Source organism: Myiozetetes cayanensis, unplaced genomic scaffold (assembly GCF_022539395.1).
Source record: "Myiozetetes cayanensis isolate MyiCay16 unplaced genomic scaffold, myiCay2020 scf3, whole genome shotgun sequence".
NCBI classification, from domain to species: domain Eukaryota; kingdom Metazoa; phylum Chordata; class Aves; order Passeriformes; family Tyrannidae; genus Myiozetetes; species Myiozetetes cayanensis.
The window spans coordinates 45,050,119-45,067,470 of NW_026087521.1; the positions used below are offsets into that span (position 1 = coordinate 45,050,119).

The following is a 17,352-nucleotide window of genomic DNA, read 5'->3' on the forward strand; positions in this document are numbered from 1 at the left end:
TTGGCTGTGAAAGAAGCAGCTTGGGAAGGCCCTACAGTGCTGTAACCCCATTAGTCACAGTGGAGGAGGTAAAAGGGCTTGTTAAAACAATAAATGCACATGGAAAAGGGGTGACAGAAGGGTGAAGGCAGCAGCTGCACCCTGGAGGGAACTGGCAAACTGGAGAAATAGGTTGCAAAGGATAGAAGGCAATTTTTGTTTGTGACTGCCCACCGTCTGAATTCCCCCTCTTCTTATCCGTATTAGCTCAATGTCGTGTTGACCCTCCCTCCAGCAGGCATAGGGAGGGGAGGAGACTTCCACACTTGTCAGTATTGGTTCTTCAGTCAGATTAGGAGAATGCACTGATATGACACTGGTTATTTTACTAGTATGTGGGTCAAAATAAAATCTGACAGCAAAGCTTTTCAGAAACTGGATGAGTACTCCTCTCTTCTGTGATCTCGTACAGAGTGTGCAAGAAACCTAGAGTGGTTTGTCTTCCTTACACTACTACACGGTACACTGCAGAAAAAAAATTCCTAATTTTGGTGGAAATGAAAGCCTGGAAGCTCCACTTCCACACTCCTTAGCCTGAGTGAAGACTCACTGTGTGCACCAGTTCTGGAGTTTTGTTACCTTCTGATCTATTAAACAAGTGAATTAACTTTTTCCACCTTAAAATGCTTGCAGTCACACCCTGCCCCACCCCCCGTATCTAATACAGACCTACATGGTACTGGATTCTCATGCCCAAGTGGGTTTTACTGAAGTTCTGTATCAGTGTCTGTGCCAGACATTTTCAGTGTCTTCTTATTGCTGCATGAAAAAAAATAGTATATTACTAGGGTTAGGGTTAAGGTTGAGACAGTGAAAGAGCACAGAGTCTCAGGGACACTGGCTGGAAAATGCATTCCAAGAGGACCATGGCAGGACCCCAACATTACTGTCTCCACATCTTTTCATTCTGGGTTAGGGTTAAGGTTTGGATTAGGGTTTTTTAGGGTTAGGGTTAGGAAAGTATATCAAGTATATGAAAGTTAATGAAGTCTTTTTTTACTGCAAGTGGCTTTTCTTTCAAACTAAGTAAAATAACTCAAGAACATCTTAATTGACTTAGGATTGCAGTTCTGAAAAAAAAAAATTTCTGGTGGAAGGTGTTTCTGGGGTTAAGCCAACATCCTAGCATGCAAGAGATTTGAATTCAGCTGTTAGTGTGTTATGGGTTCGCTTCATAATTTTGAGAAATGCCTTCACATTTCTTCTAAATGTCAGTTTTGATGGTCCATTCTCACACTTTGTTTGGTGCATTAAAGTGAAATAGGTTTTTGCACTCAGAGGGTTTCTGTAGGTTTAGGAATCTGTCCTTGAGGCTGAAATTTTGGGCTTTGTAAGGTGATGTACAGCTTTTTCCCCTGAGCTCTTGTCCCCTACCTCTCCATGCATGCCACTCTTTGTGCCAGCACTGGTGTCTGTGCAGCCACATGTTCATGTGATGAGGAGAATGACTCAAATGAAGATTTAGGTGGGTAGGTATAGATTTACAGACCATTTGCTCGGCATGTGATTTCCTTAACAAAGCTCACTGGAGAATGTTGTACTAATAGAGGGGATAGGGAGGTAAAGCTTGGATTGGGCCCATTTGAAGAGCAGGTGGGATCACACCCTTGGCAGTATCTGCCACAGAGATTGACTGAAAGCAATGAGAGAACTTTAAAACTGAGTTACTACTTGCTAGGGAGATACCTGGGCTTCTAGGAAGTTCAGCCAGTAAATGGTCTTATTATCACACATGTAGATTTCCTTTCAGCACTCAATCATCTTCAGTTGGGGTTATTTGGTTTGGTTTTTCTTTCCACAAGATACTGGGATTTCCTGCACTTTGTTTTCTTTCATGAGCTACTTACATGTTTGGCACTTAACTTCGTCCAGCTTGGATGAGGAATTGAGGGTAGCATGTTGATTTTAAGGTTCACACAGCTACATTACGTTCTCCGTGGCATGAACTTTATACTGCTTTATATTGTTTTTATATTTGTGCAATACTCAAGTCTCAACTTACTTTAGTGTAAAGGAGGATGAAGCTTCATGTCTTTTGATAGACAGACACACACACACACAGAGTCTGTTTGAAGTGTCTCCTTTCTGCAGAGTATTTGCATGCCTATAAAAGTGGTTGCTAAGTGTGTCTGTAACCTTCATGGTAGGTGCAGTCAGGTGGTGGCAAAGGAAGGCTTCATTGAGAACAACTGACAATTCAGAATAAGTCCAGGATATTATGTCCCAAAAAAAAGAGATTCTATTGTAAAGAAGCTTTCTGCTGCTGGGCCAAGTCTGTATCCCACTGAAATCAGTGATTTAGCGTCAGTAAATGTAATCTTTGTCACAGGTGTGGCCAGTTACCATGTATAAAGAACTAGTTTCATGTGCCATTTTCAGGGATATGTTGCTCTGAAATTGTATCAAAATTAGAATGTTACCCAAAGTATTGTCTTAAGTTGGGCTCTCTGAAAATCTTTCCAGGGATTCTTCTTTTCCTTAAAGTTGATTCTGTGATACATTTTTCTTGTATCTGGTTTTCAGGAGGCACGATCAATCAAGAAATTACCTACCTTGATTCACTCTGGATTAGTGGCTGTTTATGGCACAGTTGTTTTGAATCGGATAGTTCTCTTTTTGGGAACAGATGATGGACAGTTACTGAAGGTAAGCTGTGTGGCATTTCTGCCTTTTTCCACCAGCTGCTACTGTGTTCAAGTGGTAAATGTTTCCTTGTTTAGGCACTGTATTATAAACAGATATGATCTGCTGAGTCGCTATTTCTTTTTTGTTTGTTTGTGGAATAACTTTTGTATTGTCACTTGGAAGCAAGATAACTTTGAAAAGCAATTGTATCCCACCTAAAATTCAAGGAAACATTTCATGGGACTGCTAATGCCCACAGTATTAATTTATAGACTGTGGAGTCCTCAGTTATTCTGTCTTTTTTTTTCCTTCCTTACTTTGATTTTTCAGTAGAAATAATAAATAGTGTTGGATTTTGGAAGCATATTTATTTGTTTGTTAGCCTATCTGTTTGATGTGAATAACTGTCTGTTAGAGAGAAAAATCAAGATTCATTTTGCCTTATCTTCTCAATAGTTGACCTACACTAACTTAAATCAATCACCTGGAAATGAAAGTCATCTTATCTCATTATCAACCATTTCAACCATCTAGTCAAATGTCTTTTATGCTTTAGTTTTTTTCTGGGTTTTGCAAGAATATGCATTTCCTGTCTACACTGCAAAGGATGACTCTCATTCCTTGTCTTTATTAGTCAGACATTTGGAATGTAGTAGAGACCTTGAAAAAGCTTTTGCCCATTTGATTTCATTGTGCTTTTGATAATGAAAAATGAAATTGAAGTGTTCCCTGTCTCCTTAACACAATGGAGACCATGAACACATCTCCCTTTTTTAGTCATGAAAAAGCCAATGTCGTTGTGCTTATTAACTTGCAAAATTAAGTTTCTGTGGTCTCTGGTTCCCTTGAATTCTGTGTGAAGAGTGATGAAAAATGGTAGAGCTGGGTGAGGTAAGAAAAAGAAATACCAACACAGATGTATGTTTACAGAAGCCGCAAAGAAACTTGTGTAAGTTCCTTTTCACATTGTGGGTGTCTGGACGTTAATTTGTTTTCTGAAGGCCAATACTTTCTTCTCCATTCATGGGAGTATATAACACATTTTGGCTTTGGGGTATAGGCATCTCTTCCACATTCAGTTTTCAACAAGGAACATGTTTGGTGGAAACCATGTTTCAGTGCCAGATTCAGAGCAAAATATGTCTGGCATGGATTTTGTCAAACTTCTGGTGTATTTTTCATTTTTCTTTCTCCAGTGTGAGAACCAGTGCAGTAGGTGAATTGAATCAGGGCACAGTAATTTGTCTTAGAAGCTTTGATGTAGCTGAAATTAGGCTTGTGTTTAAAACGTTGACTGATCAATAAAAGAACTTTTGAATAATTTAATTCTATGTGTTTTAGGCTATTCTTAATGAGGATATGGAATCTAATTGCCCAGAGGTTTTATACGAAATTGAGGAAGAAACCTCCATTTTCCATAAACTTCGACTTGATCCAGTGAATAATAACTACATCTATCTGTCCTCTGCCAATAAGGTAAGTGCAATATTTAATAAAATAATAAATTTGTGTAAACTACTGCTTTAAGGATTTCTACCACCGTAAAGGGAAGCATGAGTTTGGGTCAGAGTTAGACCTTTAATATTCCACTTTACATCTAGTATCTGGTCATGTTGTCTAAATTTGGGTGTCACTTCTGCAGAACTCGGAAGAGCTTCTACTGTCACAGTGCTGCCCAGTGTTGCTGTGATCCAGCAGTACCTTTAATCCCATGCTTATTTTATACCATTCTGTCAAGAGAGTATTTGTTTTTGTTTTTCCTGGAGGCATCATGCAGAATCAAACTTGGAGATAGCAAACAAAACTTGTACACTTCGTGGATACTAAATTCCTCTGAATTAGCAATCCAGATGTCGATAGATTAGGGTTTGCCAGTCCATTAGGAGTTCCTAATGTGAAGAAATCTCTTAATTTGAGAGATGGCTTTGAAGTCTTAGTTGTTATGAAATCAGCAATAAAGCTGAAATCTGTGATAAAATTCCCATTGTCTTCAGTTAGACATTGACTTTATAAGAGCAGAACAAAACAAAAGCACAATGAGAAGTGAGTAAAGTGTATGCATAGTGAGGCCAGGAGATCAGCAGTCACTGAGAGCTGCTGCACATGAGCAAACGTGTTGGAACTGCATGTCAAGCAGTGAGTGGCTCCCAGGAGCTGGTGCAGTTGTTGCAGCACATTCTGCAGCAGGACTACTGAGCAGCAACTCAGAAAATCCCTTTGTCTCACCAGCAGTGGGGAAGATGGCATTGAAAACACAAGAGCTGGCTGTCCATCTTAGCTGGACAGGATTTCACACAGCACTTAATTACCTTCATTTACGATAAAATGACTTTTCCAGCAGTGAGCATAGCATTTTAGCCTGCTGTCTCAGAGTGGGGGTAAATTGGTAGGAGAACCCCTGACTGATATAAATCATCTATCACAAATGCAGAAGGAATCAAAATTTCAGTCAAAAGTATATGTAGATTTTTAAAGTAAGACTTGAATTTTCTTTAGGTTTGGTAAACGAGCAAGTTGTTATAGAGAAACAACAGCTTTTAGGAATAAATATGCCTCTCTGATCATCTCTTGGAACTGAATTAAGGCTTCTACATTGTCTTTTTTAACTTGCTAGTAATCTGGAGTTTTGACTGGTTTCTGAACTGATTATCTCGCACACCTGCAGATAAATTGAATTTTACAATATATGGATGGCAGAAAACCATATATCCTTGTTTCTGTTCACAAAATATAGGAACTTTTAATTCTTGCGAATTTGTAAAAAAGAAAAAAAAAGGTTTGAATTAGTTTTTCTTACTAAGATCATTAATTCACATTGTTATTAATAACATTATTTGTATCTGTATTCAGTATTTGTAATCAGCTTTCTCTTTTTCTTTTTCTTTTCCTTTTCTGAAAATGGCTGGCTAGGATATTCAAGCTGAATGTACAAGTATAGATACATACCATATAGCCACGATTATCTACTTTTACTTATTGAAATGGCATTTTCATGCATGCTGAGCAGTTGCATGCGTTTGTTCTAGTGTGCACATGCAGTAACCTGACATGGTGATGCAAACACAGATGCATTTTGTTATGCGCATGCATTTTTGGATGCACCTTCATCAATCATTTAAATATCTCAGTTCTGAGGAGAGGAAAATGGTGCTCTGCTAAGCAGAGCATTATTTGTAAAATACACCTCCTTTCTATTATTATCTATAATTCACTATGCTAATCAGTCTTTCTTGCATTAATCTGCCCATGCTGGCCTTTGAGTAGTAGAACCAAATTGTTATTGTCAGAGGTGTTTCATTATCTGATGGCAAAATACAGCGTGTGCAAAATAGGCTGCATATTTCTATCCAAAGGTCTTCTGGCAGAGGGGAATCCGTAAGGAGACTTCCCCAAAGGAATTGTGCTTGGTTGCTGTCAGATTTTTAATGGTAACCATTAAATTCCCTGTTTATGGAGTATATTTTAATTCAGCGTGTTACTGCATTCTTTGGTTTCAGGTGAGAAGAATACCAGTAGCAAATTGCAGTAGATACGCTTCTGAGCAAGAATGCTTATCTGCAAAGGATCCCTACTGTGGTTGGTGTTCTTTGAATCAAAGGTATTTTTTAGTATTTTAGACTGTCATATAAAAGCAGAACATTATTAGTCAGTGTACATTTTGACTGGCTTGGGACTGTTCAGCATCATGATTTTATCTACTGAATTTTTACAGAATCAGTCATAGCCATAAATATGAGACACTTTCTTGTCATGTGAAAGGGAACTCTGTACCTTTTGAAGGCTATGTAACCCTCAGATTTTTGAGATCTACCCATAAAATATATGTTGGGCTAAGAATATTAAATTATTTTGCTTTTACAACAGATATTTTTGTTTTCCAGATTGATTGAGAGATGAAATTGTATACTTGTGCTTGAAGCATCTTAATAGCTGGGAGCATCTTGTATGTGAGAATGAGAAAAGAGTGCTCAGATGTGCTTCAGGATTGATAGTTCCTTGCTTTGAAACCTCTGCCTTTGGTTTAGGCCGGAGGAGAATTTCTTTCTAAATACTTCATTCATACATTTGAAGCAGGTTTGAAAGCTATCTGTGACCTGGACTGGAGAAATTCCTTGGTCATCAGGCCCAGTCTTGGCAATTGCAAGCAACCACATCATGTAAAACAAAGAAACTTATCAATGACCATCATAAATTTAGATAGGCTTTTTGTCCTCCCTGTCCTGGTTGTATGGCTACCTAACAGTCTCATTTCTCTTCTGGTTAAAATATATCTGCTCTTTTTCATCATGTGTGTGTTTTTGGACAGGTTATACTTACTTATGTTACTTACATCACCTTGGCCTAAATAGGTTTCCCCCCCTCCCTTACACTTACCTCTTAAAAATTTTTTGTGAAAACAATCTCTCTTTGCTTTCATTTTGATGTGCTAACACAGCAAACTTCACTGAGATCATCTCACATAAGATACTCCCTTCTTACCTCTACTCCATTAACCCTTCTGTGAAATTTATGCATCCTTTTAAAATAAGGGTGGCCAGGACTGTCACATTGTTCCGGGAGAAATTTCAACTGTGTCTTGCTTAATGTTGTTTAATCAGCGTGTCCAGGAAGCATCTTAGTATGTTCTGGGATCACAAATGTCTTTTTCATAACAGCATCACATTGATGGGCCACAATCATCCATGATCAGATAATGCCCCCAGGTCCTTCTCTTTCTTTGTTTTCTTTCCAGCTGATGAGTTTCCGGTCTATAACACATGGGTTGTGAGATTTTTACTGCTCTAGGTACATGTTCTTGTACTTTATCCTTTGAAATGCCATCCCATGTGGAAGGTTATCCAAGTTTTCCTGTGTGATATTCTTATCTTCATCTACATGCTAATGTTCCCAACTTTGTATCATCAGCAAATGTTGGCAGTGTAAACCTTCTCTTATGCCAGTTCATTCAGCGATTAAAACCTTAAACCGAAGTGGCTGTAAGATGGATTTTTGAAGAATTTCACTAGTAGCCTTCTTTTAGAAGGTTAATACTACCCATTTTGGTTTGTTTCAATGTAAACATGATTTTGCTGAAGACCTGCTACTGTATGTTTGCAAAGGTATTAGAAGAGAGTGGGTGTTTATTCTGTAATGTATTTTCTTCAAACTCTCTTTTGCTACCTTGTTAGAAACTGTCTGTGTAACGGTGCTAAGCTTTTCAGGCTTTTAGTTACCTTATAAAGAGTCTGTGAGTAACAGTTACTAGTCAGTGAATCCCCTACTTTTGAGGGGAATCACCAAAAGTTTCCGCCTGGTTGAAACAGAAATAATTTACTCTTTTGGTGAAAAAATGAATTAGTATAAGATGACTCCTGTTCAACATGCATGTAATTTTTTACTGTTAAACACTTTGCATCGTTAAATATTTGGTTTACGAAGAGAGAGCTCTTTTTAAAGAAAAAATCTGCACATCCATTGCAAGAGAAAACAAAGTTAAACAAAACATTTCTGCTGTTCCTATTTCTACTCTTTCTTCCATAGCGACAAATATATAAATTCTCCTTTTCACTTACAATCATTCAAAACAATTAGTCATAGCATTGTGTGATTTCTTGCAATCTTTACAGGTTTTATATAGATGAATCAAATTTACCTGAATTATGCTGAAATACAACTCTAATACAAGGCACTGATGTTTTACATGAATTTTTCCTATGGAAATGTCACAATATGTTATCTGACAAGACCAGACTTACTTCTGAATTTGGTCAGTATATGGGACATCTGTAGACTTCATTCAGAGGCTGGTACCTTGGAGAAAGAAGGAAGCCAAAACTTTCTCTGAAAGCACGTTCTCATTCCATGAGGAAATCAGTATGCTTTAGCAAGGCAGAGAGGGCAAACACTGTAGAATCTGCGGCTAATACAAGATCAGTGAAGCAGAGGCTTAAGTAAATATGAATGAATGAGTATGCACAGATATTGTTTTATCATAATGGAATAAGAAGAACTCAATTCCAGTTGTGCAGAGGAATCTTTAGTAGTATAAAGAACTAGCTTACTGTGAAAAATTTTAAAAAAATCCTCACACTGCTTTTCTCTCTATACATATCTATGTGTGTCTGAAATCTGACCCAAAGGTTTCATACCTTATATCTTCATACTGATATAGGGTCCACTTCATCTTTCCAAGAAAGCCAGACTTAGTAGTTGTCTGAGTCTGTATGTTAATTTTCTGAACCATATGGTTCACAAATAATATTTATCTGTTATATTCATTCCAATGTGCTTGCAGTCAATATCAATTTTCTAAAAATAGGGATATAATAAAACTTTTTCCTCTTTAGGTGAGTGGAATTCATGTTACTTTTGATCTGTGCAGGGCAATTGTGAGAATTTATGCTGAGGGGCATCAGATGTCACTGCTTCCTATGAATATGACTGTTCTCCGTAGCACATTGCTTGAGTGTTAAAGGTCAGCTTTTAGAGCAAGAAAAGATGCCTTTTTCATGACATAAAGGCAAGGACAACCCTGGGTCCTGTGTGGCATTGCTACTTTTGCTATTAAACTCTCAGATTCTTCATTCCAGATGAGGGAAACAAGTTCACTGCTTGTTCCTCAGGCAGTCTAAGAAAACAAATAACTTTGTCCTAGGACAGTTGTAAATATTCAGCTTGACATTTTTCTTTTTTAATATATTAGTATTAGTGTCACTGAAATACATACACTTTAGTGCCAAGTATTGCAGAATGTGTTGCCTTTCAAATTTACCTTTATAATCCTCAGCCTGTCAGAAACTGTAAAACATCTTGCTTCCATACATCATTACCAGTGCGAGTTACCTGCCTGTACGTATCTGAGAATCTGGTTTATGGACATCTGTTGATGACAGATCCCATCCTCTGTGGTTCTGAAACTCTAGTGCTAAACTGTTATGCTAATGGACTTTTGTGATCTCAGTAATCAGTGAAGAGAGATATAAATGAGACTGAAATTTGTTCTAGTTCAGACAGTTTGAAATATGTTAGGCATATAGTCCCAATTTATTACATTATCATTATGATCTGAATATGTTCAGCTGCAAAGCCTTACCAGGTTCTTGTACAGCAGGAACTCAGTTTCCTGAGTTAGACCACAGAGGAAGTGACCTTGTACTCAACTGCATTCTAGTTGCCAGTGACTTGATCTACAGAGAAAATGACTTTATGGTATCTATGGTTTGTGAGGTTACTTTGGGCATTCTGGAAAATGGTGGATATTTTTGTTAAAAGTCATTCTTGTGTTTTATTCCTTCTGGAGAAAAAACACATTGCTTGTGAAATATATTTATCCAGTGAGCTTCTCATAAAAAATGACCATGCTTTGCAACTATATACTCATTTCTAGTTTGTAGCAAAGGAATGGCTCATTAAGGCACATATCAATGATAATATGATTGAAGCTATACATCATCTATGTTTGGTAGAAAAGTAGGATTAAAACAATATTAAGTGTTACATTTATTTATAAATATTCAATAAATGTTTAATATTTATAAATATTTTATCTTTATAAATACTCAATATGAAAACATGAAGATATATTCAGTTAGCACTTACTTTAATTGCTAACAATATGAAATTACTTGGAGTTAATCTATGAATTGTTCGTTAACTGTTGAAAACAGACAATATTTTAAGGATTCACCTTTCTAACTCAGTGACTGTGCATCTAATTTGTATGCCTATGTTCTCTTTTTCTTATAACATGTTATAACATGTAATCATTGTAGTGCTTGTTTATCTCAGTGTTTCCTCATTCTTCCTTAATTTCCGCAGTGTATTTTCTTTTTCCTATGATTTGGCATCTATAACATTTTTATTTCCTTTGTGCCATCCTACTTCTGAAATGGATTTTATGCTTGAAGACAAAGAAATCTATTTTGAACTACCTTTTCAAATCTGGTGGTTTTAACCAAGTGCACTGACATAAAAGGGAAGGATTACCATTCATATCAGTGGATGACAAAGAAAATTAGGAAGGAGGATGCATCTCATCAACTATACACATTTGTAGCATAGCTGTACATCTGCTCTTCACCCCCATCTCTTCTTATACTCTGTAGAGGATGAGCAGCTTCTACAGTGTAGTTCATTTCATCTTTGTCTGAATGTCTAAAATAGGTTAGGTGAATTGCACCCTAAAAGAATGTATTTCTCCCCATAAACTGTAGAGGGAACCAACAGGGGAGTGGGGGAGTGGGGCATGTCGGTGGAGGGGGGTCAGATCTACAACTGTACCATGAAGAAATCAAGTTGGGGGTGATGAGTTCCATCCCAGGCTACCAATTCCGCTGTTACTGGCCAAAGATATAATACTTGTTTGAGTCCCATGGATTTAATCAAGACCCTCAAGCATATATCAATGCTTTGTAATTTATTTTGATAAGCAGAAGATTTTACTGAAGCTTTTTGCAGTTGTAACCATATTCCTGTAAAAAAATCAATACTAGTTCTGTAAAAAATCAATAACTTTAAATAAGCTGAAGTACAGTGTCTGAAGTCAAAGCCATGATAAGGAGGCTAGTATAATTTTATGTATACTTTTAGGTGCACATTAAAAGAAAATTGTACACATTCAAACAGCATAAATGGTTGGTATAACATTTCACATGCACCCAGTAAAGATCTGGAAATCCTGCTAAGTTTCCCTGCCAAAAATCAGGTATGTACACCCAGTTTTATGTATGTTTGTTTATTGTGACTTAAAATGTGTGGTTTTGTTGCTTATTGCAGCTTCTCTTCTTTCGTCACCATGATCCATATATTAGTGCTTCTTACCTCAACAATTGGCCAATGTCTTGGAAATCTCACTAAGTTCAATGTGTCAATTAGATAAATATTCTCTTCCTCTCCTATGATATGTATCCTGAAGCTATATTTCATGGTGTTGAGTCAAAAATTCAAATACTCACTATGCTGATGAAGGCAATGTTTCTGTTGTATCACTGTATCAGCTATGTTAAATATTCCAGTAACTATATATCAAGTGCATTATGTAAGTTCTGAGCTTTGTAACAAGTTAGAAAACATTCACTGGGACACATATGCTAACACAAATGCATCTTTTAAGTGCTTGATATTAGTATTTACTCTGTATCTGTTCACAGCACCCACAGCCTTGAGTATTTGATTGTCAACTCTTGTGACCAGCCACTTAATCTGCACGCTATTGTTTCTGATTTCCTGATTGAATACACTAATGTGATCATATTTGTAAAGTGCTCTCAGCCAAAAACAAAGGATAATTCATTACAATACAAATTCTGTTTCATAATTAAGTGTGCTTTGCTTATGTATGCAAACGATGTCTCTCTCTGAGGATCTGAGTGTATTTTTACTCAAATATTTTTAAAGGAATATAACAGCGTATAACACTGTTAGAGCAAAATTCTAGTTTTAAAATTCAAAATTATTTCAGATTGCTCCCCTAACATATTGTACAAATCTATTTAATTTCTGGAAGTAAGCAATGCTCTTCCTTTCAGAATTCTTTCTGTATTGTTTCTTCAGTTTGGGAGAATTGCACTCCTTTGAGAGCCTACCTAGTGAATTGTCTGCTTCCACCACAAAAATTTTCATTTTGTACATGTCATAGTTTGTCACTTTCTGTAAAGACAAGGTGATGACTTAGCAAGTATTACAAAAAACTTGTTATATTCTTGTTTTTATTGTTTTATAGGTTGTTGTGACTGCAAATGTAAGCAAAATCCTTACTTTCTGTATGATAAAAATTGTAACATCTGTTGAAATATTTTATGAAAATGTAGTGCTGAAAAATTCGTCCTGCTTCTGCAATTTAACCACTCCGATGATAACTGATAATGGTATGTTTTACTATTACATACAATTACATGTATTTAGTGCTTATTCACTGTCCCTTATTGCTGGGGAGTACTGCATAAATACAGGCCTAATGAGTATGAGAGTACATAATGCTTTTTATTAAATGTCATTGAAGAAAAATAATTCACATTTTATCAAGTGATTTGAGTATACTCACACTGTTCTTGGTGATGAAAGTTTTGTTAATGTGGAATCCTTTTTAGAAGTAATAACACGTTACCCTGTGTCTTGAAGCAGCTTCTTCCATTCATCCTATAGCAGTGCAGTGTTTTGGCATTACTAGTATGTTTATTTGCGTTGTGCCATTAATAACTGTCTAAGGAAACTTGAGATAACTGCAATGACAATCAAACTGACTGGAGCAATGAAAGCAGTGTTGGTCTAGTGCTCTCCCTTGACAAATAAGCCTATTTTAACTCTTTTCTTATCTGTAAACAGAATATTTTTTTTTGCAAGAAACTGTACTGGCATAAATAAAAAGAGAATTTAATTATAAATGTCTGTACAGTAAATAACCTTAAGATTTAATGAACTGTTTCAACCTAACTTAGACACTGAGAAAGTGATTGTCCAATGTAGAGGATTAGTAGAAAAATATATGGTTCAGGGGCGATTTGGTGGGTACATCTTTTTGACTTGATTTCATTCATCTTTCTGAATTATTGGTTGAATCATTTTGCAATGAATCCAGTACTACTTTGTTCACCAGTAGTTCTCAGAATTAGAGGCCCAAGTGATTTGTATTGAATGTGTGATACTTGTGATCTGGTTTGTGTATCTTACGAACAGCTACAAGTTCTAGAATGAGATAGTAAATTGCTAAATGTCTAGACTCTTGAGCTATTCTTTAGGCTTTGGTCTCAAAGATCAGATGATAATCCTTAACACTAGAGTTGTATTTGACTGAAGGTAGGGAAACATCCCTCTTGCATTTCTGCAAGAGTCTGTATAGAAGCACAAAGCTTTTTTAATGAAGTTTGACCTTATAACTTCTTGAAGTTGCTTATGTTAGAATGCAAGAGAGAGGGACAGATAGCAAGCTGAAGGGATACCATGTGCTCTTAAGTGACTTGGAGAGGAAACAGAAGATTCAGATAAATGCCTGCCTCTATCTTTTGCTCAGTAATACAGCCCAAAAGACATGGAATACTCTGCATAAATCTGATTCCCTTATAAAATCTTTGTGTAAAAAAGACAAATGAAGTGTTATCCCCAACTTACAAGGACCTGTTTTTCTGAAGAGCTCAGTCCTACAAAAGAACTCTCTCAGGAAACCCTTGCTCCCCTGGAGGAGGCTCCTTGGATCTCAGGAACCTTTGGCCTTTGTATGGGAAAAGCTGTTCTGGCATCATAGAAATGTTGTCTCAAGTTCCTATCCAACACTGATTTGGGAATTGAGGAAAGACTGTCTGTCACTAGGAGGTGACAGCTAGAGTGATATCCATAGGTATTCTAGTCTATTAAGTAAGCTACCTTTTGTAAACACTGTTAAGTGGATTTTTAAGAGGGAAAAATGCATTAGAAAAGAGGAAAATGATCTTTATTGACCCAGTCCCAAAAGCTATGTTTTCTTGTAATTATGGGGTATATTGTTTTGGTTCTTTGTCTTCTTGAACTAAGGCTTTCTCTTAACTCCATTAGCAGGATTTCAGAGTACAGTTTTATGGAAGCCAGCATGCCTTACCTTTGCCTTCTGCCAAAAATGAGTCTTTTTACAGTGTTAACCAGAAGGCTGTGAGGTTAGCTTGTGGTCTGCCGGTATTACTGTCACTCATGTGCTCCTATGAGCTGAGATGTATTAGTGAATAATGCAAGTGTGAAGTTATGTTTTCCATTTATGGTACCTCTTGTAAAGTGACCTCAGTCTCACAAGAGGATGCACTTGCAAAACTCCTTTAGGTGCCATTTATCAAAAAAAAAATAAATTTGAAAATATCTGCTTCTCAGTGCAGTCCAGTGCATTTAAAATGTCAGCCCAGACCATACAGAAAAAAAGAGTTTGCATTAATTTCAACACAGACAGAATCAGGAAACCATATTTGATGGTGTTGTTTTTAAAGTATTTATACAAACTTAAAAGAAAAGCCAAGCTTTGCCAGAAGGAGATAAATTCCTTGTTTTTACTTACAACTCCTAGCAAAGTACTGTTTTTCTGTAGCTCATGGCTTGAGACCTTTCTCGTATATTGATGTAGGCAAGTGATTTAGGCAATTGTGTGCCAGCATGTCAGATTTCTGCAGATAAGTAGATTTCTGGAGATGCAAATGTTTGATGAAGGATTTCAGAATGTCTGTGTCTACTCATCCACATCTTTAAGCATTAAAAATACCATCAAACTCAGACCCTTTGCTATCCATTTAGTAAGGTATTTAATCGTATGAATGATCCCCAAGGGCTGTTTCTAACAAGCAGTTCAGGTGACCTTTGCAGTGAGCACCCAAGTGCAGCAAGTGCCGTACTGACATGTGGAGCTGGGAGATACTTCTGATTTAACAACTGTAGATGTAACCAAAGCTGGTTTTCATCTGAATAAACCAGGCTGTGATAAAGGCAAGGTTTGTCTGCCTTTGCAAGGTAGATATACTTAAAATATGTGTAACTCTCCTGGATTAAAAGCTAGCTACTTCCTAGCATAGAGAAGCCAGAAAAGTCTGCACACATGGGTTTCATTTGATCTCAGGCAGTCATTCATTTCACAGATGTACACATCTGCAGGCACACAGATGAAAGAGACCATGGCATAAGTGGTATATATCTAACTCTACTTTTCGATGTGGTATTCTGCTCATAAGAGAAGATACTCTTTCATACCACAGCTGCCAGTGAATTGTCGGTATAGTAATTGCTAGCTGAAGTAATGGCAAATTGACTCATGCAATCATGAAAGATTTAAATAGGATGAAAATTGCTACTGCATAGATTACAAAAGGAGACTCTTGAAACCAAGTCTCTGAGACAGATAGAGACAGAAGTATGATATGTTGGGGTCTTTCACAGTAGAACAGTCTGTTGTGTTAGAAGACTTGAATTAGGGGTCTGGCTGGGCCACAGTACATATCACTGTGTGCTTTCTGGGAGATGATTTTATAACCCTACTTAATGGTAGCATTTCTTTATCTGTATCCTGACAATATTACTTTTGTTTGTTGTGCAGTGATGGCATCAAGCTTAATTAATGAGTGTGTTTAAAGCCTTGGCACAGCTCAGCTGAAGGGTGCTATAGAAGGATAAAATCTCGGGGGTTTTGTCAGTCAAAAGTGGGAGTGAATGCATGAGAGAAGGTGCATACCAAGTAAAGAACAGCTGAAGGCACATGAGCTTTCAACTATATTATTTTTCAACAGTTATTTCTTGTGATAATCCAGCATATATCTAACATGCACATTTTTCCAGATTGTCTAATTCTTGAAGCATCACTGTCCTCAAGCTCTTGGAATATCACACAAACATTTCAGTCAAAAAAGTAAGAGTCTGGTTCTTGCTAAAATTCATTGAGGGGTTGATGTGTGTGGGGCATGGGGGACTGAAGTCATTCATCATTCTATTTTTGGTATTTGTTAAGGAACTGCATTTCACTGAAGATAGTAAAATCCCTTTTCTTGCCCTACTTCCTCCTCCTTCTCTTTTCCTTTTTTTTTTTTTTTTTTTTTTTGGTGTGTGTGTGTTCTTAGAGAGCTACTTCTTCTGATGACTCTCCCATTTAATGGGACCCTGGCAGCTAACCGTAGGAGAGTCATTACAGTGACTGAATCTATGACAAGTGCCTGAAGAGATAATAAAGGATGTCACAATGACATTAACATCCTTTTTGTCCTTGGGAAAAAGGTGAATTCCTGGTACTCAGGATAAGACCTAGAGTAGAGGAGTCAAGAGATTCTGTAAAAGTCACTTTGTGAAATTGTTTTTTATTAGACCCAGATGCAATTTAAATATGGTCCATGGCTAATGAATACAATTAAACCAGAGAGTAACATCTAATCTGCTACTATGTGTAATGAATACCTATTCTTCTGCACACATTATTTTTCAGAGCCACACTCTTTTTGAGAGCTGGCAGAGGAAGTACTCCTACCCAGTGCACGGCCTAATCCTTTATGATAGGAGGTTGCTAATATTTAGAAAGATCTGACTAATATATACTATAGATAACTACAGTGTTCCTGTTTAGAACATTCCTCCCCTGTACAAAAAGGCTAATCCATAGGCACCTGGAATGAAATTAACTCTTGCTTTTTGGGAAGTGGCATATCACTTCCCTGTCCCTGGGGCAACACAGGGAAGGAGTTTTCTTTCTCTAAATCAGAGCATTTCTCAGCATGTGTGGAGAGGGACTGTGCTGCCCTTGGCTCTGTTCCACGCTTATAGAGCCATTGCAAAGCAAGATAGGGACAAAGTAGTCTCCAACAGGCTGGTAAGAGAAGGCAATAGCAAACTGGCAATACTTGCTAGCCCTACTCACACAGACAAGCTGTTAAAGAGTCAGTGATGATTTTCTGCCCTTTTCTGGTTAAAAAGTACTACCTGGCCACTCATGAACTGGAGTAAATCACAGCAAAATGAAACTGAAAGTGTTCTATCTGCTTCCTGCTTTTTCTGAAATTTATGACTTTCAGCATCTCAGCCCAGATTGTATTTCATACTAAATTTCTCCTCAGAATAAACACAATAGAACAATAAGCTTGGAGGGTAAACACAGGTTATGTGTTTTATCCGTTTCATTACATGTTTGCCAGGTTGTTCTCATGGGTTTATGCTTCTTTTCTGTCACTTGAAATTTCACATTAATGTCTGAATCTAGATTGAGTTCCTGTGTCTTACAAAAAC

The 17,352-nt window shown here is 37.1% G+C and overlaps 1 protein-coding gene across 1 annotated transcript in view; it reads left to right on the forward strand.

The window, feature by feature from the left end:
• Positions 1-17,352, forward strand: part of PLXNC1 (plexin C1) — a 70,572-nt gene that overhangs the window by 8,438 nt on the left and 44,782 nt on the right. The window contains exons 2-7 of the mRNA XM_050323503.1: positions 2,563-2,685; positions 4,006-4,140; positions 6,162-6,262; positions 11,233-11,347; positions 12,365-12,509; positions 15,922-15,991. Coding sequence (XP_050179460.1) covers positions 2,563-2,685; positions 4,006-4,140; positions 6,162-6,262; positions 11,233-11,347; positions 12,365-12,509; positions 15,922-15,991 — 689 coding nt within the window. The remainder of the gene's footprint in view (positions 1-2,562; positions 2,686-4,005; positions 4,141-6,161; positions 6,263-11,232; positions 11,348-12,364; positions 12,510-15,921; positions 15,992-17,352) is intronic.